The sequence below is a fragment of the Mixophyes fleayi genome, chromosome 6, assembly GCF_038048845.1.
Source record: "Mixophyes fleayi isolate aMixFle1 chromosome 6, aMixFle1.hap1, whole genome shotgun sequence".
NCBI lineage: Eukaryota > Metazoa > Chordata > Amphibia > Anura > Limnodynastidae > Mixophyes > Mixophyes fleayi.
In genome coordinates, this window is record NC_134407.1 from 41,697,974 (window position 1) to 41,725,230 (window position 27,257).

Here is a 27,257-nt window from a genome sequence, read left to right on the forward strand (position 1 = left end):
GCAGCTTGAGATGATGTGTGCTTTGCAACATCAAAAAAGAGACAAAAAAAAAAATGTACCTGAATGAGCGCTAATGTCTCCCAAATACAAGAGCCCAGATTTCACCTATATGTGCACATACACCTTTAGACACATGGGACTCAGAAACAAACAAACAAAATACAAAACATAGGGTAATAAAGTCTGAATCAAACATAGATAATGAGGAGAGGAAAGTTCCAAACACAGGATAGACGCTGATGGGTTATCCTGCTGGAAGTAGTCATTAGAAGACAAATAGACTGTGGCCATAAAGGGATGCACATGGTTAGTAACAATACTCAGGTAGGCTGTGACATTTAAACAATACTCAATTGGTATTAAGGGTACACGGTTTGCCAGTGAAACATTCCCTGTACTATTACACCACCACCACCAATCTGCACCACTGACACAAGGCAGGATGTTGACAAATTCTGACTCTACCATCTGCATGTCAAGGCAGAAATTAAGATTTGTCAAACCAGGCAACATTTTTCCAGTGATCAACTGTCTAGTTTTGGCGAGCCTGTGCCCACTGTAGCCTAAGGTTTCTGTTATTAGCTGACAGCAATAGAACCTGGAGTGGTCTTCTGTTGCTGTAGCCCAAACACTTGAAGGTTCAAAGTGCTGTGCGTTCAGAGATGCTTTTCTGCATACCACTGGTATAATGCATGGTAATTTGAGTTACTATTGCTTTCCTGTCAACAAGGCGATTTTTGTCCACAGAACTGACACTCACTGGATGTTTTATTGTTTTTAGCACACTCTAGAGACTGTTGTTCATTGAAATCCCAGGCGATTGGCAGCCACCCCAACTGGCACCAACAATCATTCCATGGTCAAAGTCACTTAGATCACATTTCCAACCCATTTTGATGTTTGGTCTTACATGCAACAGAACCTCATGACCAGCTGATTATATGTTCACATTAACGAGCAGGTGTACCTAATAAATGCCCACTGAGTGTATAATAAAAAAAAGTCTGCATTTAATATACATTATAACTAATTACAAAATGTACTCCTTTAACCAAATATAATCATTGTGTCTACATCCAAAGTTTAATAAGAATCAATTGATAATAAATATTGAAAAAGCATGAGGAAAAAAAAGGGAATACTATATCAATATTTTTTTAGACTCCTGCTAGTGCTAGAGTATTGAGCTGGCATATCCAGAAAGACTTCCTTTTGGACAGCAATACTTCCCTGTCCCTCCTCCAAATCCTAGAGAAACGTGCTTTATTACTTTAAATTTGAATGTATCCAGGTTTTTATGTCTGTTCATAAAATGTGGTGATAGTAGGCTGTGGATAGTGATCCCATTTTTGGTCCCAATATTCCCCATGATACAGATTTTTAGTTTTTCATCTCACCCATAAATGTGAGATACCACGTTGAACGATCTTTGTGAATTACGAATGTGTTGGGACATGTTATGTGATGTCTAATAAAGGGTTTCTCAACAGTTTGGCTACATTTTTGCTTTTATTCTAAACTTGCATATATATTACAGTGGGAACAATGGAAAGAACCCTTATCAGAAACTTGTAGCCAATTATTTGTGGTATTGGCCACTGTATGATCTTTATTATGCTGGGCACTAGTATACATTTAAGATTTAAAGGTTTTCTATATACTATAGCAAGTTTGTGAGGTAGGGAAGGTCCCAAAATCTGAACTATTTGCAGTATAGCCCAATGATGACGTAATATAATTTTGATTTTATTCCCAGAGCACCTGCATCTAGTAATAAAAAGATATGCATGGTTATGTGAAGGAATGGTACCTAAACTAGATATTAGAGCTTTATTGTAGTTGCTATAAAGTAAATACTTAGGTCTGTCTACATTCTATGCTCTTACTGCTGCAGAATACGTCAGATGTTCAGAATACCCTCCGTTCATCAACTCTGAAAGAGGTTTTGATTGTTGTTCAGATATTCATCTTGTGCTGCAATTTCTCTTGTTGTTTATATTACCTTACTCATTGGGTAGAGAAGCATATAAATCCAAGATGTACCACAGATTAGGTCACCGAATGAGCTTAAAATCGCTGCAGAATATTGTATATAGGTTCGAAGTTTAATTGCAAAATGTTGCAACTGGGTATCAATGTGGTATAAGGATGGTCGCAAAGAGGTTTATTCCTGATATAAGAGGCTGATCAGTGGGCAATGTAAGATCTGTGAATTGTGAGTATATGATAATAAAAAAATTGGTGTGGTAGGAACATAATAATATCCCTGGTACGGCCTCATCTAGAATACGGTGTTCAGTTCTGGTGGCCACATCTCCAGAAGCATATATGGATAGAGATCTCTACCTCTAGATCAGGCCTGTCCAACCTGCGGCCCTCCAGGTGTTTGTGAAACTACAAGTCCCAGCATGCCCTTCCAGCTATCAACTGGTTGTTTACTGGCAAAGCATGCTGGGACTTGTAGTTTCAGAACATCTGGAGGGCTGCAGGTTGGACAGGCCTGCTCTAGATCTCTGCCTCTACCTCTACCTCTAGATAGCTAGATATCTACCTCTATTTCTAGATAGATAGATAGATATAACTAAAATGGTGCATGGCCTTCATCACAAAACTTACCCAGATATACTAAAAGATCTTAATATTAATTTAGTTTGGAGCAGAGAAGGTAAAGGGGGAACATGAAATATATCAAAGGTTTTAACAAAGTACATGAGGAAAACATTCTTCAAAGAAAGTACTAGAACACGAGGATATGGACTGAGATTGGAGGGAAGTAGGTTCAGAGGAAAAACTAGTTCACAGAAAGGGTAGTGGATAAGTGGAATAGCCTCCCATCAGAGGTGGTAAAGGCTAAACATTCAGTTTTAAAGTATTAGTGTAATGTATATTGGAAGCAATACATGGAAAAGATCTTGGTATGAGACCCACTTTGCTTCCGTATTATACGCTTTGTACAGAAAATAGTTTCTCTTGGAAGCACAAAAAGTCAGCTGGAAAACATTCCCAGAGAGCTCATGAAGCGATAGCTATATAGTAAACTACTACATATACACAAATAGTTTCAATGAAATTCGTTTTTCAGATATTTAACAAGATCCTTTAATAATCAGTTTGCCCTGACAGTCAATGTGAACTGAAAATTAAAAAATCAATCAACTTAAATGAGTTCAGTAATAGGGATACAGTAATGGTGGCCTTTATGTATTTATGATTTTGTTCTGTTGTGTGAAATCAATACTATTTACTGACCAAGCGTGCTTTTCTAGAAGTCAATCAGCAATAAGAATATTAAACACCACCACTGACAAATATTTCTATAGATTAACTTCAGACGTCTAAAAAGAATGTGTAAAACTAAACACAATGGCATCAGCAATAACATTCCAGAGGCAGACATTGCCCTGCATTACATTAGCAACGTGTAAGTTAATGAATGACACCATCATATATGTAATGAGAATTCCACTTTACCTTCCTTGTCAGTTAGATCTGGCTGTAACATTTTCTTCATACTACAGTATAAAACTGCTACCTGACCAGAGATCCTCCAGCTGACTCAATTTAGCAGGGGATTGGTCCTTATAATTTAGGGGAAACCTCTGCTGTTCAACCTCCATAATGATCTTTTAGCGCAAGAGGAGAAAGCGTTCTAAAACACCGCTAAAAAAGGACAACCAACTTCTTACTACAAACACAGCACTGTCAGAGCACTGAAACCTCCGACTCCCAGATATCCCTATACATAGTACACACTAGTCCATGAAAACCTACGCAAGCAGTGTAAACCCCTCTTGAACCAAAAAATAAATATAAATCATCAATTCTGATGAGAGTGACCCAATTATGTGTTTGTCCTACATTTTCAGTTGGAAATTTGTGAACAGTTGCTCTGCTGCTGTAAAATCAACACTGCAATACAACATCTGATGTGATGACAAGTTCTGAATCATTAGCCTACAGTCATAATAACACAGTAATGACACATATTGCACAAATAATCATTTATATTTAACATAGCTCTATCATGAGTACTGTATAACTGAAAATATCACGAAAGCTCCTTAGTTGAATGACTTGTCATAAAAGATAAAGCCAACATATTTAAAATATTCCAATGAAAAACACATAATTTGCCAATTAAAGAGTATTTTATTAAAATTATCACCATGGTAAGGTTTTGTATTTTGAAGGCAATGTGTGTTACACATGATGTAGTTAGGACACTGGAAGAACATGTCAGAAAACTTTTTAAGATTGAAAAAAGACTGTATGTAGAATTATGTCTTGTCAGAAGATTTTTAAGTGTGCCATATAAATAATGGAGAAAAAGTTATTCATTAACTTTTCGAATAATACAATGGAGGCCTTCGTATCGCAGTTTTTCACGGTTGACTTGTTTCAACAGTTACAACTTTAGGGACTAGATTTACTAAGCTGCAGGTTTGAAAAAGTGGGGATGTTGCCTTTAGCAACCAATCAGATTCTAGCTGTCATTTTGTAGAAGATACTAAATAAATGAAAGCTAGAATCTGATTGGTTGCTATAGGCAACATCCCCACTTTTTCAAATCCGCAGCTTAGTAAATCTAGCCCAAGATCTCTTTCACATCTTTGAAACCACATCAAGTACTCACACAGCATTGAAATTTTATGATGGTTTTCTAATTCACCCCCCTTCCCCCTCCCAAAAAAACCAAACTGGTCTGAAATACATAAATAAAACATATATAAAATGAAAACCATCAAATAAAATGCTTCCAGAAGCATAGTATATTCCTAAGCACTCATTATTTAATGCAGACAGGAAAAACATTGTTTACTTACTGAAACTCAGATCAACATGAGCTAGAACAGGCGAAAAGTTCATCGCAAAGCTAAAATTAGTCAATGTGCACAACGTTCTTAGCACGGTCTAATGTACAAATAATAAGAACCATACAGCAGCAAAGATGGAAACAAGTGAAGGTGTAAGCATTTAGAATTGGCATGGATCATGTCTTCAGTTTCTACAAGGTATTACAGAGTAACATATAGTAACACTGGACAGTGTATAGTATACAACAATATATTAGTAGAAATGTGGGAAATACTATGCAAGTGTTCTATTGCATTATGATGGGCCTCTTTCAGATACAATGTAATTTACATACTGATTACTATGGATGGGGCATGAAATTCCTCTAACAGCTGTGTCTGACTTGTGCCCTTGGAATGACATTGGACTGTGTCTCTTTTTAAGTTAAAGGATTATTCCACTGAACTTCCATTAAATACAACATACATATTGGCCAATATTATATAGTACCTGGGAGCGTTATTTTAGAAGATCCAGCAATATCTGGCATCCTGGGGAGTAATTGTGTTTATTTGGCGACAAACACTGCTATCCAGTTTTAGGACTATGTGGCTCACCCTCTCCCCTATCCAAAATCCATTTTGTGTTACCTTCTCTGCAGGTCATAGCTCTGCAAATTGAAACAGTAACAGATATAACCAGGATACAGGCTGCTTAGTGATAATGTCACAGGTGAGGCAAATAGTGCTCAGTACTCCATTTGGATGAAAAATTGCAATTGACTATGTGAATTGTAGTTTACTGCCGCAATCACTGCACATACTGATATTGATATTATTGTTATAAATTGCACTTCTACCACTAGAACTGTAATATGATATACAACTAAAAAACTACTATCAGGATTCACAGAATACAATACAATACATGAAAATATACATACAATAGAATATTTCAGGGCTAACAATAATGAATACAGACATGTTTCTTGAGAAAATATTAGCTTTATTACAGATCTCATTAAAGAAAGGAATGACCCTTCAGGAGCAGCAATACAGTATTACATTTTATATCATTCTGCAGTGTTAGCGAGAGGCAATAATCCGCACTCAAACCTTTAAACATTCCACCATGTCTTGGTTTAAGACAACAAATAATTTTAGTACCAAATATTCTCTATTTGTGACATCACATCTTTAAATTTGTAACAGGTATTATGGGTATTATAATTGATTTGTTATTTGTTTGTGGTCTCGCACCCCCATGTCAAATAACCCCCACTGTATCTGGGGCACAAAACTAAAAAATAAATAAATAATTAATTATGGTCAGGGCAAACTCCTAAACTCCTCATACATGTCTTTATTAGATTGTGTTTTGTCTTCCTATTGTTTTCCTGTCTTCATAAATAACTATGTCATCTTTTGTAAATGTTCAACTTTATATTAATTGAAGATCCTTTAATAAAACAAGAGTAGGGCATAACCATGAGGGTGGGGGTAGAAGAGGGGGGGGGGGAGAACAGGGACAAAAAGGGAAATAGTGATATTATTATTATCTTTTATTTATGAGATGTCCCAAAGGGTCTGCAGCGCCATACATAGAGTGTGGGATAACAGTACAGAATAAGGATACATGGCATACAGGGTAGTACAGAAACAAGGTGCAGTAAAAACAAAGTGCAATAAGTATAATTAATTACCAATTCAGCAGAGAATGGTGCACAGGGCAAATAGGTAAAAGTGACTTCCAGTGTAAAGAGAAAGGGAAGTGAAGGAGGAGTGAAAAAGGGGTTACCCGTGTGCCCAGCAGAGTGGGCAACACTTACAGGATGAAGGCAGATAGAGAAGAGGAGGCACTAGAGAAGAAGAAACATGGGAAGGAATCAAGTGCAATAATGGAGAGAAGAGACGGGGGGCTAAAGGCAGAAGTAAACGGAGGGGGCACGAGGAAAGAGTGCCCTGCTCAAGGGAGCTTACAATCTAAAGGTGAGGGGGAAACTGGACAGAGTGGCAAGATGGGGTGAGGGACGCTTGGGGTGATAGAGCTTTCATTATTCTGTTGCAAAGAAGGCCTGCCCAATACAGTACTATACAGGTCATTTATCACTTATTTATTTATACTTTATTACTATTTCTCACCCACAGAGACTACATCAGTCCTAGTATCAGATGCGGCGAACTGCAGATTATCATTTATTACAAAGCTCATTTAGTATTTGCCCCCAATATACTGGGTCTTATCCTTCACTCAGGACAATATTCAGTTATCTAATAAATCTGTGGGCTCTAAGGTGCTACGACAGTTTATTGTCCTGTGTTACACATTGGATTAACACTGGAAAATGTATTTTTTGAGCTTTAGAACAACACTGCAGTATAATATTTAATATGTGTGCTATTAAGTCACATTCAGGAAAACAAATTGCCAATTGGATAACCTAGTTTAAATGGAACAGCATCAAAGATTCACCTTATTATTTTATTGTTGACCAGCAGTTAGCCAACAGCTGCTATCAAAAAGCACCTTTTTTACATCTAGCATTGTAGCTGATAAATGATACACATAAGAATGATCAAATAGGAACCTATAATAAATAATATGAGACAAGTTATCATTGCCTACACGCTATATATATATATATATATATATATATTGTAACAAAAGGAGGCATTTAGCTGGCAATATGCAGAGAAAGCAGGGAAGTAGAGAAAAACATTGGCACAGTTATGTACCTAGGTGGAGATTAAACCAAGTAAAAACATATGTGTAGTAAAAGTTGGTTTACTTACAAGATTTAAAAAGCTGCTTCCTCTCAGCAAACAGACAGGGTGTATCTGAAAGTCTAAACAGAGCCAGGGATGGGCGTGTCCTTTTTAAAGAGAAGGTGGGTGTGTCACCTGACCATCAAGCTAGGCCTGTGGGAGGAGTGTCAGGTATAAAACCCTGCTTGTTTTATTGTTCAGGGAGATCAACGCTGGGATAGCTGGCTGATCTGGACAGAGAGCTGGACTATGTATAGTAAGCGTTGAGGGTCTCCATAATTGCTGTGCAAGTATACGGTGTCAAACAATTATTACCATCCTGACAATAAAGAACCATAAAAAGGAAGAAGTTGTATGCGTGTGCTTCTGCAGTAGCGGGCTCTTGCCACAATATATATATATTATATATATATATATATATATATATATATATAAAATACATAGAATACATAAACATCTAAAAGTTAGGGAAATTTATTTTGAATTATATCTTCCTCTCATAAACATTGTTCGCATAATAAGCAAATAAACATCTCAATGCAAATACATATATTTGTTCTCTCAGGATGTTCATTTGTAAAGGAAATGCAAAGTCAGTCAATTCTCAATTGAAACTTAAACAATTGCAAATCAAAATGTGCTTAGATCACAAAGAGAGAAAGGAGGTTTAATAATATTTGACTCCTTCAAATGACCTGTGCTTGAAATAGTTCATCTACACCTACACGTAGATATGTTATAGTATAAGTGTTATATAATAAACATACATTTGATAACAAACAATCTTTGCACTTGTTAATTATACACGTCACTGTGACAAAGTGCGACAGAGGATATGTAGGAGTAACTGAGAGATTATAAAGGAAGTTTTATTTTAAAGGAAAAATAACTTGTTTGCAAACAATGACAGATTGAATCTCTTCTTTTACATATCAGTTGTTTACCTTTACTTTGTATCTTCTTTGGATTTTAGACATGATGCTATATTTCACGTTTGAAACATTTGAAATCTAACTCTCCAATGCTTCATGAATACCTGTAGTGGTAAAATAGTTGTAATGTGAAAGAAATATGTGGTCAAGCTGAGAGGCACTAAACTTCTATTATTATTGTTTTATTTATGTAGAACAGACATATAGATCTCTACTGTGCCAGTGATGGGGTTATAAAACAGACATGCCCTAGCCAGGGCGTCGCCAAGAGGAATTTGGGGTCCATGTAAAGCAATTTTCTGCAACCCCAACATAGTAGGAGAAGGGATGTGTGTCTGTTAAAGGAGGCATGGCCACATTGTGATGGGGGCGTGGCCAAGATGGGGAGTGGCTGCGCCTCTTTAGACATGATATATTATGTATTAAAATGGTGTTGCTCTTACCTACCTGTTATTGCAGCTTTCACAACCTGGTACTGGGTTCATGTATGGATCCTGAAATGTTGTGACCTGTTTGGAAAATGTATAGGTACATGAAATATGGAAAGCAGAGCAATAAGTGACCACAGAAAATATAGAAGGAGAGATCCCCAAACAATACAGAGGGCGACCTTGTGACCGCCACACAATACAGAGAGCAACCTTGTGAGCGCCACACAACACAGAGGGCGACCTTGTGAGCGCCACACAACACAGAGGGCGACCTTGTGAGCGCCACACAACACAGAGGGCGACCTTGTGAGCGCCACACAACACAGAGGGCGACCTTGTGAGCGCCACACAACACAGAGGGCGACCTTGTGAGCGCCACACAACACAGAGGGCGACCTTGTGAGCGCCACACAACACAGAGGGCGACCTTGTGAGCGCCACACAACACAGAGGGCGACCTTGTGAGCGCCACACAACACAGAGGGCGACCTTGTGAGCGCCACACAACACAGAGGGCGACCTTGTGAGCGCCACACAACACAGAGGGCGACCTTGTGAGCGCCACACAACACAGAGGGCGACCTTGTGAGCGCCACACAACACAGAGGGCGACCTTGTGAGCGCCACACAACACAGAGGGCGACCTTGTGAGCGCCACACAACACAGAGGGCGACCTTGTGAGCGCCACACAACACAGAGGGCGACCTTGTGAGCGCCACACAACACAGAGGCGACCTTGTGACCACCAACTCAAGTACTTAAACCCAGATCCAGATACAATTACGACAATAGATCATGAGATCACATGAAAAAAAATTATTTGGCATGTTGCAGGTATATTGCCTTTTGTACAGAAAGTCTCTGGCTTTCAACAGGGATCTCAGCAGAATGAGGCACTGAAAGTTTTTTTATTTTTACCTTTTTTTTAAACTGGATTTCTTCACCATAGTGAAATACAGTTGATCGCACTCTATGCTGCCATTTACAACTAAAATGTATTCTAGCCTTCACATGCCACAATGCCATATAGACCCACACACAATGCCATATACTCACACACAATACCAATAACATACACATACACACACACTACTATATACATACATAATGCCATATACATACGCACATACATATTGCTATATACATACGTACATACATAATGCCATAAACATACACAATGCCATATACACACACAATGCCATATACACACACAATGCCATACCCCACCGGCCCCTTGTACTTACCTGCTGACATCTGTTGGAGAAAGTCTCTGCAGAGAGCAGGAAAGTAAGCCTCATCTCGAGAGTCTAATAGCTCCCCGGCCACGCTCTGCAATGTAGGCAGCTTGGCAGCAGTCTGCTTTGTTGCCTGACACCTGTCTCAATTAGATCAATGACAAGGACGGCCATGGGGAGTATCACTCCCGCTCCCCCACCCCGCCCCCTCCTGAAGGGTGAATGGAAAAAATTAAAAAAGCAAAAAAAGTTGGTGGCCTGCAGTGCGGGCCTGGGCCCCATGGCATGCCTGAGCCCGGTAATTAGTACCCATCCCCCCCTCATGTTGCCCCTGACCCTAGCTGATCGGCTTAGCCCTGGCTTTATTATTCTAAAATTTCATGTAAGTGGAAACTTGGGTGTCCTTGGCACAGACACTTTGCATGGAGTGTAAGCTAATGGGGAAGAAAAATTTGGTTTAGCATTTTATATCACGTTGGCCATTCCCTGCACCCCCCCTTCATATTTACGCTCTGGACGGCTGTCCCCTTCGCTTAGCCCTCGTTACGACTGTGATGTTGGTGTCCTTCTTTCCTCTGAACGTATCTGTATAAGATATCCTCACTGCTACATTACTATTAGCTAAATAGTGAATGTGTAGCAATGGCAAACAAATTAGAGATTAGTACTATGAAATAAGTTTATTTGGCATGGACAAGGACATGGCTGCCAAGAATTCATTTGTAGCGTAATCAAGCTGTCTGCAGAACACTTTTGAAAGTAGCAAGTCTGTCTGGTGCACCAGGGATGTGATTGGAGGATGGCAAAGTGTTGTAGGTGCTGCTCAGTATACAGCAGGTGGTTACAGAGTCATGTGGAAGAATGACCTTTAGGTTTCTGTGCATGGCAAAGATTAGAGGTAGGAAAAATGATAGGTATGAAGAGACTAAAGGAAAGTGATAATCAGAATGATATTAAGGGTAATTATTGATATTAGCAATAGAACCAAAGAGAGTAACTAAATACAATCTAAAACAAAATATATTATTTATGTAGCGTAGGGTCTAAAAGGTGGTATCCACCTTGGGACAGCATTCTTCCATCTTCTATAGCAGTCACTTGAGTAGGAGTCACTGATCTACTGTTTCAGACTAAAGAAAGAACATTTGCTGTGCTATGAACAAAACGCGTAGGGTTTTGTTTCGGTAAAGCAGAACTAAAAAAAGCAAAACAAAAAATCCTTCTAAACTCACTGGTGCAGGAGTCATTTATTAATGCGCATGTACCATGTTTATAATTTAAGATGAACTTTTCCCAAGCCTTTTCATCTTGAGCAACTATTTTTAAATCCTGTTGCCAAAAGAAGTCTTGACTTGGGTGGGCTTTCTCATAGAGAAAAAAACCCCACAACTTTTCTGAGACATATTCCAGACCCTCATAGAGGTGCACAGTATAGAGCGGGACTAGAGCACACGCTGGAGGTTTTTAAAAAGAAAAAAAAAAATGTATCAATAGAAGCCGTTTATTTCCAGAAATAATATGCAGGTAATACCATGAAAACAAAAAATAAATAAAAAATAGGCTGTTCTATCTTTGATGTGCCCTGGTTTTTATAAACCCCCCCCTCCCCTCTAATATCAGGCCACAAGGCAATAATCAAAGGAGTTACCACAACATCCTCTTTTAAAGAAGACAATATTGTGCTGAATGTACTGAAAGCAAACAGATTCCCATTGCTGCATAAGATATATCACAGGATATAATGCTTCTGTAGGGAGCACTGAAAGCACTAGCCAAACCAAAACTTGACTTTCTTTAGAATATGGCAGTAATCAATGACCAAAGATAAAAATAAAACTATTGTGTAAGCAGCATTGATCAAGCGACTAATTACATCATTTTTTAACATAATATATAATACAGGGTATAGCATAATATGTTAATAAATGATTTAATTTGTTTTAGTTCCTTTTTAAGTAGTGGATTCACAGAAATTGGTTTTTACGCCATGTAAGCGTTACATATAGTGGGTGCAGCTTCTAAATGATACAAATACATGAGTAATAGTTAGTGTTCACATGATCTTTTACATAGTGCCGAAGGTCTTTCTGATCAAGACTTATTAATATTTAAATTTAAAGGCTTCAACAGGCAGTATAAAAAAAAAAAATCAATATATATTAAACTGGGCCAATTGACTAACTAACAAGTGTTTGTATAGGAAAATATACAATTTTAAAAAATATATCCTAAAATTATACAAACATAAGAACAATTCTATTTTAACAACAACAACAACAACAACAACATACCACAATATCGAACAAAGGCAAATGCAAGGTTGTTAGATATGCTTATAGCTGACTATTGAAAATGTTTTATTCTTTGGGCATAGGGAAGAATCAATACTTTTTATGGCTATAATTGCCATCCTCTAAAAATACTCATGCAATCGAAAAACCATAAAAGTCTGCAGCAGCCAAAGATATTTTATTATTTGAAAACCGTACACATAACAATAAAAATTTAAAAGGTTAGCTTGATTCATACTGCAAATTATGTGTAGCATTCCTTAATATAACTACAAACCACAATAGCGTGTGTAATGTGACTAGTAAAGACTACTATACTAGTGCAATATTATAATTGCAAAAATGCAATATACCACCTGTGTTCCTAATCTTAGCAATAAACATGGCGGTGAGAGTCTGATCACTTTCCATTAATGTCTCTGTTGTTTTCTTCCTCAGAGTTAGGCACTAAATAAAAATGACACTGAATTAAATGGTTCTCACAGGAGCTGCCACTACATCTTATAAAGAAACAACATGACTCCTGTTATAATTTAGACACAATTTGAGAGAATTTGGATTCCAGTGAGCAATTATATCTCCAGCATTGCACAGCCACAAAGCTTCTTTCTGTGTAAATGCATTAGCTGGGAAGTTCACACTGTATTTCACCGATACACAGGATACATTTATGTTTGACATTTCAGATGGACATTGGATATTTGATTTCCTAATCGCACGTAACAGATGTGGATAACAGAATGCAGGTCTACAAATTAGACTCAGCATAAGGCAATCTAATGACAGGAATTAAACAACCGTTAACATGGGCACTGCATCATATGCACAAAACACAGGAATTTACAATGTATTTCATTCTCTAACTGGTCTTTTAATATAGTGTTAACAAAAGAATGGCTGTACTACAGCCACACACACACACACACACACACACACACACACACACAGATGTGTCAGTAAGCTTACACACAAGTCTGCAACTGCACCAGTTAAGGAAATGCTTCATATGGTGTACAAATGTAGTAGTTACATAGCATCATTCATTGTGTAACAGTGTAGAGAAATACATATTCATTTCAATCTGGAATATTGGCTTACTAAAGACTATGAAAGTAGCTGAAGCATTTTTATGTCTCTGCTACACCACATTGAGTGCCAGTTCAGTGCAGATGCTCAGCAGCATTTTTTGACTCCTAGCCCAGAATTCAGTAGGATCATTTGTCCATGGTGCTGAAATTGCATTGCTACCTCCAAACTCCCCTACCCCCTATCACACGTCTCCTCTCTTCCAGGTACTTGAAAATAACTAGCCTATTACCATCCACGGACTCCAGTATTGTAGATGTTTAAAATAAATCAACACAAATACTACTCTAAATTATCTTAGCATTTTTTTTTTATCTCAAAATTATAACAATGCATTGAAAGCAGCTAGAAGAGCATTGGCAGAATTATGATTGCAAGTAATAAGCAGGAGAGCAAAAGAACCATTTGTAAGCACGCTTTGCATGAACAGCGCAGCATCGTGTAAATTGAAATACTGCAATGCAAATCACCTCCAAACCCACAGCGTGAAAGCAAGGGGAGAGGAGAATCAATAGCTGGCAATCCCTCTAGAGAATGCAGTTTAGTGACACACACATTATATATATATATATATATATATATATATATATATATATATATATATATATATATATATACATACATGTATCTCAGAACGTAACACAATAAGGCACGTTGAGGTCTTTTGTTCTAAACTGGGGAACCTGCAGACCCATCATCCAGGGAGTATACAGAGGACCATAAATAAAGGGTGGTTGTTATGGAAAGAAGGGATTAAAGAGTCTTACCGTCCCTCTCACACAGCTGAATGGACTCCAAGCTCAGGTTTTTGATCATCTCCTCGCAAGGGCTGTTCGGGCTGTTAATGTGTTGACTCAGGCGTGGTACCTCCATGTTTTGTCTGGAAATTGGGTATATTTCTTCTCGTGTGGTGGATTTAAACCCCTGGCTGATGTCTCCCCCTTTCCCTTAGCTGTCTCAGAGGTGCCTTGCAGTGCCTGGGTCTGGCTGGAAGAGGAGGAGGCGGTGTCCAGGCAGCTCGCCTCTCTGTGTGGCTCTTACATGAGCTGTGAGAAGAAGCGTCACTACCACAGCACACGTTGATCTCAAGGCAGAGGAGGGGTGGAGGAAGAATTCAAGTCCAAAAAGAGCTGATCACTTGTGCATCTCTTTTTCTTGCAGATCCTTTTGCTTCCTCATTCATGAAGGGTGCAGCTAACATAGCATAAGGCAGGAGAGGGTGGATCAGCCAGCCACTTATATAATCATCCTGTGCAGGCTAAATCTCTATCACACACAGATCAGTCCCTTGATAATTGCACGCACAGGCAGCAGCATTCACGTAGGATCCATGGGGAGATTTAGCAAGGCAAATACGGAATACATAGCAGCAGATGAAAGACTGGCTGAGGGCGAAGGCTTTGGGGTTCATTTTATTAACTCATATTTTTACTTCATCATCATATTTTCCTGTTTTGTTTGCTGGCAGAGGCAGCATGTAATTACTGTGATAGGAGAAGTCTGGCACCTACAAACGGCTCTGATCTTGGCTAATACAGAATGTACCTAACCCCACACTCCCATACGATTTCCAGGTGCAGGGATGGGGCATCTTGATCCCTTTATCCTCTAGTGCAGAGCAATAAGCAGTTTCAGGATCAAAAATTAGAGCTGTCTGTGACTGAGGTAATCAGTGAGTTACTGGAGCCTTAACCTTGCTGGTCCCTCCAGGAATACATAGTGCAGGAATGCTTTATTTGCATGTTAAATGTTTTTGCATATGCAGTGTTTAAAAATATAGACTGATGGTAAAATTATATGTTTACACTGCAAATAATAATTTCTATAGAAATCACATTTTGATCAGACTGCTATCTTATGTTTTATACCTGAACAAAAGAGAACACAATGGGCCTGAGTCATTAAGGAAAGTAAGGCAAAAAAGAAGTAAATTTTCCCCTGGACAAACCATGTTACAATGCAAGGGGTGCAAATTAGTTTATTATTTTGCACATAAATTATATACTGGCTGCTTTATCATGTACCACATAAATACTTGATAGCTTTATTTTTACACTGAAATTTAAAGTTGATCTAGGACATGCCCTACCCCAACTATACATCTGTCCCCACATTTTAAAGTTACCTCCTCCTCCAATGAAACATGGTTTTGCCCAGGTGCAAAGTTGCTCCATTTTTTTTTTGCTTTCCTTTCATCAGGCCCATTATTTTATTCAGCACAGTGATGGGATAGCAGGGGACGATCCATTTGCCTATCACCAAAATGTATACAGTTCTACAAAATGAATGCTCTACTATAAATGTATATTTCTCTATCATGCCATTGGGGGACACTACGATATATTGGGGTATTGTAGGTGGAATTGGAGGTAGGGAACTTTAAATCTTAAACTGAAGGACAGCTCCTTTCCTACTTTGCCCCACCCCTGGGAGCCATCTTCAGTTTAAGTTAGTGCCTTTGGATTAGGGCGTGTTTTTTGTGGCTTAGCTTTTATGCAGTAATTGGGTTTACACTCAGTGTATATTGTTTGACCTCTGGCTCATTAATAGCACACACTGGGAAGTTATATAATCTAGAGCATTCTGGGCCTGATTCACCAAGGCACGTGTCTGCTGATTTTGAGCATATCAAACGCAAAATCACTCTGCGCATGCCCAGAACTGGCAGATATGGCCATGACTGCAGCAGTGTTCTGTGCACTGATAAGCACAAGGGACGGTTACTACAGCCTACTACACTGGGGAGTGCACTGGGTGGGGAAGAGGAGTGTTGCCATAGTCAATGTATAGTAGGGGCGTGACAAATCCGACCGCACGCAGCCACGTCCAACTCAAGCTCTACGGACGTCAGAGTAACCGGACTTTCTGCACCAGCTCTGGGGCTAGTCTTAGCTAAGCCTGCGGGTCTGGCAGCATTACAGCTGCCAGAACTGCAGGCTCTATACAGTGTAAAAATAAAGATTTAAAAGAAAAAAAAATGCATGGGGTCCACCACTCCCAATAATATTAACCCTTGAGCTTCCAGCCTAGTGCTATTAAATGCAAAATCAGGTACAAAAACAAAAAGCGTGGGGTCCACACGATTTCACGAAAACCAGCACTGGGCAAGCCAGCCGCAGCTGGTGACCCTATAGCAGGGATATTCGCAGCAGGGATCCCCCTATGATAATGACACACAGCCCCAGGCTGTGCACCACAGGACTGAATTCCCTAGGCAGTGAGGTCTACAAAAAGAAAATGCATGGGTCCCTCCTCTAGGGACACCCATCCCCATGCTGAACGCACTAGTGTTCCTCCCACACCCTTGGGCGGTGTGGGGTAATAAACTGCAAAAAAGAAAGAAAAAGTGTAAAACACTTTTATTTTGTGGAAATCCCCTTATCATATAAATAGACCTTGCATCTGTTGATAAATCGTTCTGTGTAGGTTGATCTTTCATAAAGGATCATAGTTAGCGCAGTGCTGTATATGGGTTTGTTATTTTGCCAAGCAGGACTCTGACGATTATTTGGTCTTCAAGACAGAAGAAAAGATTATTTTCAACTACCTCTGGAATATTTTGTTGTACTTTTTTTTGTGGGGGGGGAAGGGGGACAACTACTAGACCTAGGAATATTATGGCTATTTTTATAATCTCAAGCACTATGGATTAAACGCTTACAAGATAGAATCAATTACAGATGAAGACATCAGATGGTAAGTATATGGGGATTTATTATTTATAATAACATTATGTGTTGTCAACAAGGATTGTCATTTATTTACACTTTATATACTTATATACACGTTGTTTTTATTTTGTTTTTATTTTTATTTTATTTAAATTTTACTTTGTGGGACTACATGGCTCAGCGGGCCCTGGATGTTAGGGCATGTTAGTACTTGTGGTTCTCCAAGTGCCAGCATGGCCTGGCTGCCGTAAGGGGTGTGGTATGAATTTTCAGCACTGAGAATGCCAACACAGTTTACAATGACTAAAATATAGTAATTACTATAAGACTGACAACATAGAAATATCGACTTACCATGTAATAGATAAGGAGAATTTCCGGCATGTTTAATTACCTCAATCTGTAAAATGCGACTTGGAGAAATATGTACACTTTCAAATTACGTCACTTGTAATGGTCAGACTGAAAACAGCACTTTTAAAGCGGCAATGGCCGGACACAGCGCCTGCATTACATTATACATGCGGCGGGTCCCACCATTGCCACTTTAATAGCGCCGGTTTCAGTTGATATTTCAATGTTGTCAGCAGGGCCAGACTGGGACTAAAAATCAGCCCTGGCATTTGAAACACACAGGTCCAGCTACTATGAGCTCCATGCACTATATTGTTGCACACAGTGCGTGTTGCTGGTGCAGTACAACATGATGTAGTGTAAGTGTGTGTGTGGGGGTAATTATTTCTCCTAGTGTCCCTCAACATTACATTGTTAGCACCCCCATTACATCAATAAATACCATGACAATACATTATTAGTACTCAAATTACAGCTATAGATAACCCCCCACACACTCATACTACATTAATACCCCCCACATTACATCAACCAGCATCACCCCCACATTACATCAACCAGCATCACCCCCCACATTACAGCAACCAGCATCACCCCCCACATTACAGCAACCAGCATCACCCCCCACATTACATCAACCAGCATCACCCCCCACATTACAGCGTCCAGCATCACCCCCCACATTACAGCAACCAGCATCACCCCCCACATTACAGCAACCAGCATCACCCCCCACATTACAGCAACCAGCATCACCACCCACATTACAGCAACCAGCATCATCCCCCACATTACAGCATCCAGCTTCACCCCCCACATTACAGCATCCAGCTTCACCCCCCACATTACAGCATCCAGCTTCACCCCCCACATTACAGCAACCAGCATCACCCACACACTACAGCATCCAGCATTACCTCCCCATTACAGAAACCAGCATCACCCCCCATATTACATCAACCAGCATCACCCCCCCCCCACATTACAGCATCCAGCATCACCTCCCATATTACAGCGTCCAGCATCACCCCCCATATTACATCAACCAGCATCACCCCCCCCCCACATTACAGCAATACCCTCTCCCACTTAGCAATACTACCCCCCAAACACACTACAACATTACCACCACCAAACCACCCCCACACTACAGCAATACCTCTAATTATACGGGCAAATCTCTCACAAAATAGCAACAACAGAGTACTTACACACAGATACAGATATAATTAACAGGTACCCTTTTCCTCAATAAAATAGTAATGGCAGAATTTTCATTCCACACGAAATTAAACTCTAAGAAATATGTCGGAAAAAACATAACTATTGAATGATCATCTGAACCCCACATTGTTGCATTAAAAGTATTTTTCGTCTACAGCAAAATGCCAGAGGAAAATATTTTTCTTACTACAATTAATTAGTAATTGGATATGCGGCTTTTCTATTCATTTTAAATAACACAGCATATAAATTAAGAAGAGGAAGTGGGTGAGAGAGCTAATTGGATGTTATCCATCAGTTTGATCAGATATTAAACAGTTAGATTATTTACCTGGAGACATATAACCCCTTGACTCACAGGCAGGGCCGATGAGGAATTTTGGGCCCTGGTAAAGCAACTTCTTTGGGCCCCCGTCATAGTCAACAATGAGAGACTTGTTTTTGGCAGAAGTTCATATTATGTCACACCGTAGTGCCCCCAGTTCATAGTATGCCACACCATAGTGCCCCCTGGTCATATTATGCCACATAGTATTACCCTCTATTCAACTTAGGCCATGCAGTAGTGTCCCCAAATCATATTATGCCACAATAGTGCCCCCAAATCATATTATGCCATACATTAGTGCCTGCAAATCATATTATGCCACATTAGTGCCCCCAAATCATATCCCACAATAGTGCCCCCAAATCATATTATGCCATACAGTAGTGCCCCCAAATCATAATATGTCATAGTAGTGCTCCCAAATCATTATGCCAGACACAGTGCTGTCCTCAGTTCAAGGAAGGATGGTCAAAAACACATTGCAGATGAGAAAATATATGAAATTACCTGATTATGGCATCCTGTGTTCTGTTCTCCTACTGGGCGCGCTGGGCGAGGAGGGACCCGCAGCTGTCAGCTCACACAGGCAGTCAGGGAGCAGGGACAGAGTGCAGTGGTCGAAGTGAAAATTTAGAATTGGGGGTATGGAAAATATAAGTGAATGAAGTATAAAGGCTTGATTTTTTTTTTTATTTTTTTAACATTTGTCCCCTCTGTGTATTCCCATCCTTCATTACTACTTGTGTTTTATGATGCCTGCATCCCTGATGTTCTCATTCTTAAGATGTTTCTCCCTTTACACTTTCTTTTACCTATACCCCTGCACCTTCTTCTCCCCTGTATATCTTACATATTCCCCTGCACCATCTTCTTCCGTGTCCCTCTCACACATCCCCTTGCACCACTTTCTCCCTTGGCTCTCTCACACGTCTTTCTGCACCACTTTCTCCCCTGGCTCTCTCACACCTCTTCCTGCACCACCTTCTCCCCTGGCTCTCTCATACATCTTCCTGCACCACCTTCTCCTCTGGCTCTCTCAAAAGGCTTCCTGCACCACCTTCTCCCCTGGCTCTCACATGTCTTCCTGCACCACCTTCTCCCTTGGCTCTCTCACAAGTCTTCCTACACGACCTTCTTCCCTGGCTCTCTCACGTCTTCCTGCACCACCTTCTCCCCTTGCTCTCTCATACGTCTTCCTGCACCACCTTCTCCCCTGGCTTTCACACACGTCTTCCTGCAACATCTTCTCCCCTGGCTCTCTCACATGTCTTCCTGCACCACCTTCTCCCCTGACTCTCTCACACGTCTTCCTACACCACCTTCTTCCTTGGCTACCCAAGGAAGAAGTGTGGGGCTACCCTTCTAGGGGACACCCAGCCCCATGCTGAAAGCACGGTGGCTCAGTGGTTAACACTTCTGCCTCACAGCACTGGGGTCATGAGTTCGATTCCCGACCATGGCCTTATCTGTGTGGACTTTGTATGTTCTCCCCGTGTCTGTGTAGGTTTCCTCTGTGTGCTCGGGTTTCCTCCCATACTCCAAAAACATACTGGTAGGTTAATTGGCTGCTATTAAATTTCCCTTAGTCTCTCTCAGTCTGTGTGTATGTGAGGCAATTTAGACTGTAGGCTTCAATGGGGCAGGGACTGATGTGAATGAGTTCTCTGTACAGCGCTGCGGAATTAGTGGTGCTAAATAAATAAATAGATGATGATGATGCGCATAATACTGAGCGTGGGTTGCGATAAGAATCAGGCCCTCCCTGCACAACAGAGTACATTTATATAATACAGAGGGATAACACATCCACACATTGGGTAACTGCGCCACCTACTGTCCCTCCAGTGTGATCACTCAAAATATTCTTCCTTTTATTGCTGGTTTATGTTTGCAATTTGCTGCGCCATGTCTGTAAACAGGGCTTCCATGACTATAGATGCTGGAAAGTCTGTGCAACACTATACTTGTACCACATGTAATGCAAATTATCTTGTGGCCTCTCACAGAGGCTGTAATTTGTGTCATACAGTGTGGTAGATGCTAATTTATTTTTTGGGCCCAATGGTACTGTACTCTGTATTTGGTTTACCCAGGGTGTGACACCAGTATATGCATATCATTGTATATCCTTGCTCTGTGTCTTTTTATATTTCCCTTATAGATTTGTGAAAGAGATCCGCAAGACTAACAGGGTCCAAATGTCAGGGAAAATGTTTCATTTCATAAGATAAATCAAAATACAACAATTTCTATGTTTAATATTGTACAACAAAGGACTATAAATACAAACTTTTTTAAATAGTTATCCAGCCAGATAAATGCAGATGCTATGAGTAGAGAGGCATAATTTGTGCTGCAGCGCACCAACGAAGGAGCATGTCTAGCACCACCTGGTGGGGAGGTATGGGGTGAAAATATCAGACATTGCCTAAATGTTCACAATAATCATTAAATCAGCGCAGCTTCTACCCCCTGCTGGCGCCGGACACCACACTGTGGTCTGCTGCCAGCTGGGAGCCACATTTGGGAATTGCATCTCGAAGGGCTACAGCCTGGCCACCGATGCATTTGGGTGTGCCCTGGCACACTCTGTGTGTACGCCTCTGAAACCACTGAGCGCAATTATATATATATATATATATATATATATATATATATATATATATATATATATATTTGAATCCATTAAACAAAATCGGTGCTCTGCAGTAATTAAGAATGATTACAGCAAAAGATTATATTTCTTAGTCAAGCATCAAATTGAAAAGTAACCTGTCGTAACTACACAAGCTGCAAAGTAATAAATTGTGCCCTCTTATAGGTGAGTATGCAACGCAGAGGTATAGAATATATAACTGTTTAGTTCATTGGCTGAAAAGGCAAAACATGATATTAGATATTGAAAATGTTAGTACAAATTAGAAATGACACAAAATTAAGTTGGTGGCATTGTGTAAAACTGATACCACCGGGACTTACAGAAATCTATTGCATTTGGCCATCTACCAAATGACAATAGGAGACTATACCTACCAAACATAACTTGACTGTCAGAGATGATCCTAATTAAATTTTATTATAGAGATATAACACGCTACACCCCCCACCTCCCCAACAGGACTGGCCACAGGACATGGGGATATAACAATTGCATTACACTCTATACAAACATAGGAAAGTACAACTTCCTGATAGTGTGCACCTAATTCATACTTTACAAGGTATACTCCTTCCTTCACCCAACTCATGTTACAATATTCTGTTGCTCTGTAAATGAAACCATCATGCTCTGTAAACTTAGATGGAAATCTAAACACATTTGCATGAATCAAGGAGCATGGGGTTACCAAAGGGGCCTTTTCACCATGCCTTCCCTTTTGCCAGTATAAATCAATCCCAGAGCATACTTTTAAATTCAAATTGAGCAACAGTTGAGCAAGAAACTTGTACAGCGTAGTTCTCCCCTCTACCGGTCCCCAATTTGCAATGCAAATTGTTGTTTTTTTTATGGGATATTTATGGGATATTAAAACAGGGGACTTGACAGGTACTTTTTAAAGTGTCTGTGACCAGACTGGATTACTTTGCCACCCGGTCTGTGTGTGTGGGGGGGATTTGGCTGTCACCACTAGACTCCTTCACCAGCACCTGGAACCGCTTACTCTGGGTAGCTGGTGTAGCTGCCGCAGCACCTCTTTGATGTAGGCTGGCTGGCACCTCCTGACCGCTTGCTATGAATCATTAATACTGGGTAGTTGGCAGAGCATTGACACAGAGACACTGGGTTCAACACAGGACAACTGGGGAAGGGATTAGTGTGTAAGCTCTTATTTGTTGGTCACAGGACACAGCAGTTTTAGTTGTGATAGTACTACACCCCCGGAAGATTTCGCAGGTACTTGTCCTTCTGAAATGTTATTTTGGAAACTTGGAACTATTTTGAATAGTGTTCTGGTAGCATCTAATGCTAAGTAATTGCAATGTATTATTGGCTACTACCTTATGTTCTGGTAGTGATACTATTACTACTTTTAAAAGATATTGATGGTGGTAGTACATTTTATTTTGGGAACTTTGACCTTGCCACTTTTATTAGTGTTCTGATGTTATCTAATTATTATGTACTTTAATTTTAGATTATTCACTTTTAAATGATATTACTTCTCCTAAAAGAGGTTGAAGGAAGCAGTCCTACTTGAGTGCGATTTTGTTTTTTAGATTAATCTATTGTTTTGTAGATGATTTTTAACTGTCTTGAAATCTTTTACTGAGATTATGCAATTATCTTTTAAAATGAGCACTATTTAGAATAATTAATGGTGGCAATTTACATAACGTGTGGGACAGTAGGCTATCAGTGATGAAGGAACTATCAGTAAGTGAAATGCACAGGAATCCAACCACTCACACAGGGTCTATTCACTGATGGCTGAGCCGGCTTCAGTGTCCCCCTGCGCTTTTACAGCACAGTGAGTTTATGTCGTGTTGGTTACATTTATATATGAGGATTAGGAATGGCTTCTGTATTTCTAATGGAATTTTTTAATGTAAGTTATGGATTATTTTTTGGGAATGAAAAATATATATACTACGTTATGAGAGATAGTTCCTATTTTGAGAAAATACACTGAACCACCTGAAACTAAGGAACCAATAATGTTGACGTTAATCATATACCTGCGGTGCAAGGAGTTGGAAATCAGCTTGTTGCAAGAACATTTCAACCTGAACCTGCAATGAACCCTCTTAAGAGAAGGTTCTGTCATTTCAGTATTAACATACTGAAATGACATTACAATTTGGTGAGTGTGTATTCTACCCACAAGCTACCAGTCTTGCTTGTGATCAAAGTCATTCTAGGATAAAAAAGAATTTTATTCTCACAAACAGTGGATATGTTATTATGGTTAGAACTAGTAAAATCAGGTTATGTCCCTTATAACTTGTAGTTTCCACTATGTTCAGTAATATAGTTCTATGGCTTGATGAGTTATTCACATGCTTAATAATTATATTATTTGGAAAATAGGGTTTCTCAATTATAGATTGTTTATAACAATTCCAGGGTCCATGCAGCCACTACTGTTGTCATTGAAAGGTGTGAAGAGACCCACTTGTCTTATAATAAATAATCAAAGATTTATAGTTGTATTTTGTAACTTATCTCGTTGTGAAATATGGTTTTACTTTGCACTGCCCCCTTAGCAAATACTAGTTCTATTCAATCTATATTCCCATCCACCTGCTAATTACTGCACAGTGTGTAACAGAAGAAAGGACTCCTAGGTCATTGTCAATTGGGAGTTTTATAATGCATTGCAAAGTGATGTTATGTTCACTCAGAGTATCCTGAAAGTGAATGGGGGAACACTGTTTCCCTGTCACACCTTAGGAATTACACTCTGAATGGGAAACACCGTTTCCATGTCACATCATGCAGATTACACTGTCAAAATGTCACATACAACACTTTAACAGAATAATCGCTATGGTGTGACGAGAACAACATTCCCCATTCGCTTTCATGGTACAGTCACTAAGCATAAAAATTATATTTTAATTTTGCCCTACAATATTAGTATACCATTGATATACTCATAATATATGTTTCACTAGTTGTATGAATTTAGCACTTTATGTTTGTGTACCTTTTTTGGTCTGAAAAGCTGTTCCAAAGTTGAGAACTTAACTGTGTAGTGTTCATAATAGCTGTGTCCAATGCTCCCCTTTAGAGAATGGAACTGGGACAAAACTGCAAAGGAGAAAAAATATGTGCATCCTTTAATTAAAAATATGCAGCCTCTAATTTTTCTTTTAAATATACTTACTGATAATGATCCAGTGCATGGCTATGCCTTATAATGACAATTCTTGTCAGCAAACAGCACTTCAATCACTCATGTTTTGTTTTAAAGGGACTATAGATCATTATTCACTAATATGCTTTGGAGAGCTATCAGCAGTGAGTTTGAAAATAGAAAGGGCAACATATAGTGAGTTATGATCAGTTCACAACCAATCGCGTACCTTCCAACATATGTGTTTCACGATGCGAGACAGGGTTCGCATGTCACTGCAAAGCATGAGAAGGGGGCATGGTCATGTTACATAGGGGCATGGCCACTTCCCCCAGGGGCGTGTCTAGAACTTTGGAAGTGCTGGGCCACACACGGCCTATTCTGCTACCCTAAAATGCCCCAATTCAAAGTCCCCCACACCTGGCGCTGGTACTTTCTACATTGAAGGGTCAACATACTTCCCAACTCTCTTCTAATTGGGGAAAAAAGTCCACTTACACAGGATAGTAGGACAGTTCCCTCAAATCAATCTTAGATCTCAAAAATGTCCCAATTTAAGGGTTCTGCCCGCTGTCCAGACAGACACCTTTGTCCCCTAGATCGGAAATGTTGGGTGGTATAACCCATTTTCTGCTGCTCTGCTTAGAATATATATCTTTTGAGGGGATAGAAGAGGGAGGTAGGGGGATATCATAATATATAACATTTTTCTGTAAAATATGTCTATTTACATATATATGTTTATAGGGTAAATACACTCTGGCATAAAGATTACATCTCCACTTTGCCATTTACGGTGTGCGTTAACAACTACATGTGAATCTCGCATTTTTAAACACACTTCAAACATCTGTGGGTATAAGGTCTCAGTGAAACTGAAAGGTCGTTTGTGGTGGATTTATGGCCTGAGCAAACCTCACATGTGTGTCTTGATCGTTTATTTTTATATTTTTATTGCAAAATGATTTTAATCACTAGAAAAAATGTTTTGTTTTTACATAAAAATGTTGATTCTCAATCATGTTAGATAATATCTTACACTATGTGAATACGCAACACTTTGTAACTCATTTACAATAAAACAATTTGACTGCAAAAAAAGTGTCTGCAGACTTTATTGTGACAAGTTTTTATTTCTTTTTTCTTTTTTTGTTCTGAAATGAAGCATTTGGAACATCCCCATTCCTTAGAAATTCTGTATATGCCCCTGCTGAAATCACAGTAACCTTCTGCTAGTCAATTTATTGAGATTTGCCAGCAATTTATAAATCTCAATAGCTGGCTCAGATTATTCATAAGAAAACCGCCTGCAAATGAGTATTAAATGCTGCTGGCTGCTACTGCGAATGATGGAAAACAGACAGATATTTACTCACTCAACTCATAGATCACCATTATTTCCTAATATACAGTCCTTTCTTTGTATTTATCAATACTGTTTGTGGAGAGATTTAGTCAGCTGTTCTCACCAGTGGTGAGAACAGCTAATCCTTGGATCAGGATCTGAGAGCAGGAGAGACCAGCTAACACTGGCATTGGTAGTGATGCTTGCTGCCTCTCATCTGTTGATCCACAATGGCCAATCAGAGTTTAATTAACCTCAGCTGTCATAGGAAAGTCACTACTGAGAGAGGCAGCCAGCATCATTACCAATGACAACAATAGTTGGAATGGAGGACCGGACATGTAGAACTTCCGAAATGACCCCTTTCGTCTGATACAAAAATTTCTGCCCTAAACTTCACACTCATTTTCCTAGTGAGCCTAGGGTGAAGAATACTTTTTAAAACCATATTAATTCAGCCAAGGTAACTGCTATAGCAAATTGGTGAGAAGTTTGGGAATGCAATATTTTTCATTGGGTGTAAGGGGTTATGTTTTAGGGTGTAGACTGGTGGGGAGATACCTCATTGTGACAGAAAGGAAGTTACAAGGTATAGTTACTTGTCCCATTGGGACAGTTTACTAATCAAGCGTAAGCAGCATTGTTTACTTCTCCTGATCATATGACTGCAGCATTAATCACTGGTCAATGGCAGTCTATTTGCTAGTCTATTAGTTACTACAATATGTACTCGGAGTTCTGTTTACTGGTCAAATGGGAGCTGCATTGATTTGTGGTCAGATAGGACTGCATAGCAAAATGGATATGGTATGTGTAATAAGTTAAAGTGATGAGGAATGGCACAAGAAAGAGATTTGACCTAAAAAAATAAAATAAAAATCAAATAAAAAAAAAATCACATTCTTAAATATGTGCTGTGTCTCAAATGTCCTTAATTTCAATTTCAATTTCCTGTGTCTCACAACCATATTAATATTTTCCCTGAGAACCATTGATAAATGA

General features: G+C 39.4%; 1 protein-coding gene across 1 annotated transcript in view; it reads right to left on the bottom strand.

Moving 5' to 3' along the window:
• PHYHIPL (phytanoyl-CoA 2-hydroxylase interacting protein like) overlaps positions 1–14,735 on the bottom strand; it is a 108,798-nt gene extending 94,063 nt beyond the window's left edge. The window contains exon 1 of the mRNA XM_075216360.1: positions 14,303–14,735. Within this exon, the coding sequence (XP_075072461.1) occupies positions 14,303–14,408 (106 nt within the window). The 5' untranslated portion in view covers positions 14,409–14,735. The remainder of the gene's footprint in view (positions 1–14,302) is intronic.
• Positions 14,736–27,257: the final 12,522 nt, after the last annotated feature.